Source organism: Nematolebias whitei, chromosome 19, assembly GCF_014905685.2.
Source record: "Nematolebias whitei isolate Nwh7 chromosome 19, NemWhi1, whole genome shotgun sequence".
Classification (NCBI taxonomy): domain Eukaryota; kingdom Metazoa; phylum Chordata; class Actinopteri; order Cyprinodontiformes; family Rivulidae; genus Nematolebias; species Nematolebias whitei.
The window spans coordinates 13497440-13498493 of NC_056516.1; the positions used below are offsets into that span (position 1 = coordinate 13497440).

General features: G+C 38.4%; 1 protein-coding gene across 1 annotated transcript in view; it reads right to left on the bottom strand.

Moving 5' to 3' along the window:
* Positions 1-1054, bottom strand: part of tert (telomerase reverse transcriptase) — a 41292-nt gene that overhangs the window by 1217 nt on the left and 39021 nt on the right. Inside the window, exons 16-17 of the mRNA XM_037693635.1 lie at positions 301-441; positions 60-121 (exon numbers count right to left, since the gene is read on the bottom strand). Of these exons, the coding sequence (XP_037549563.1) occupies positions 60-121; positions 301-441 (203 nt within the window). The remainder of the gene's footprint in view (positions 1-59; positions 122-300; positions 442-1054) is intronic.

Below are 1054 nucleotides of genomic sequence, written 5' to 3' on the forward strand. Positions count from 1 at the left end.
AGAGGACACTCACTCCAGGGCAGTGGGTTTTGAAAAGAGTGAAAGAAGTACCAGAGCACCCAGGCCAGGATGGTGTTGTAGAACATGCCCACAAGGAACGACACCAACATGGAGGCAATGCCTGAACACAGGAAATATTACTGAGTGTGAAGGAATAGCTCAAAAAACAAATCAAGTTCAACTTTAGAAAGAATGAAGAACTGCTTACTGCAGCAATTGTAAATGTATGTAATATCTGTAAAAAAAAAAAAAAAAATTTCTTCAGTGAAATTATTTTATTTATAACTCTAGATCACCCACCGAGTCCACCCAGCAGTGGAGAGATGGAGTTCCAGACTCCGATACTGCCCATTCGGAGCCTCTGTCCTATTGCCAGCTCCAGGTAGAGCAGCGGGAGGCCCTCAAACACCAACGCTATCAGGTAAGGGATGAGGAAAGCACCTGGTAACATGAGGAAGAAATAACAGATAACTTTCCCATTATACATTAAAAAGTGTTAGTATGTTTTACCAATCATTGGCAACAAGGGGAAACTACACAGAAAAAAGTGATATGTTTTATTATTTATTAACCTTTATTTAAACAATCCCACTGAGATCACAAATCTCTTTTACAAGGGAGGCCTGGGCCAGAAGGCAGCCTAACATGCATGTTTTTGATTTGTCATTTGTCATATTAGATTGGAATAGAACCCAGTGGTAGGAGGGAGACATTTTTGTTAGCCATTTAAGATTACTTCACAATCAGACATAGGAAATTAATAAGTTTTAATATGTTTTACAATCATTATCAGAAACATGAATCATTTTTTTTACCTTTATCAAAGTAATTCATACATTAGGCTGAACTGCAACAAACGAAGTCAGAGCCAGAGTCAGTCAGAGAGATTTATTTGCCATGCACACAACACGTGATACATGAGGTGGGATGAAGCTATGTACGCAGGGTCCCAGTTACATCCATCAAAAACACAAATTGTAAAGAAAAACATTAGTAAGATCCGAGTCATGAACTAAGAATATACTACATTCATCAAACCAGTCCTTCTCAAACA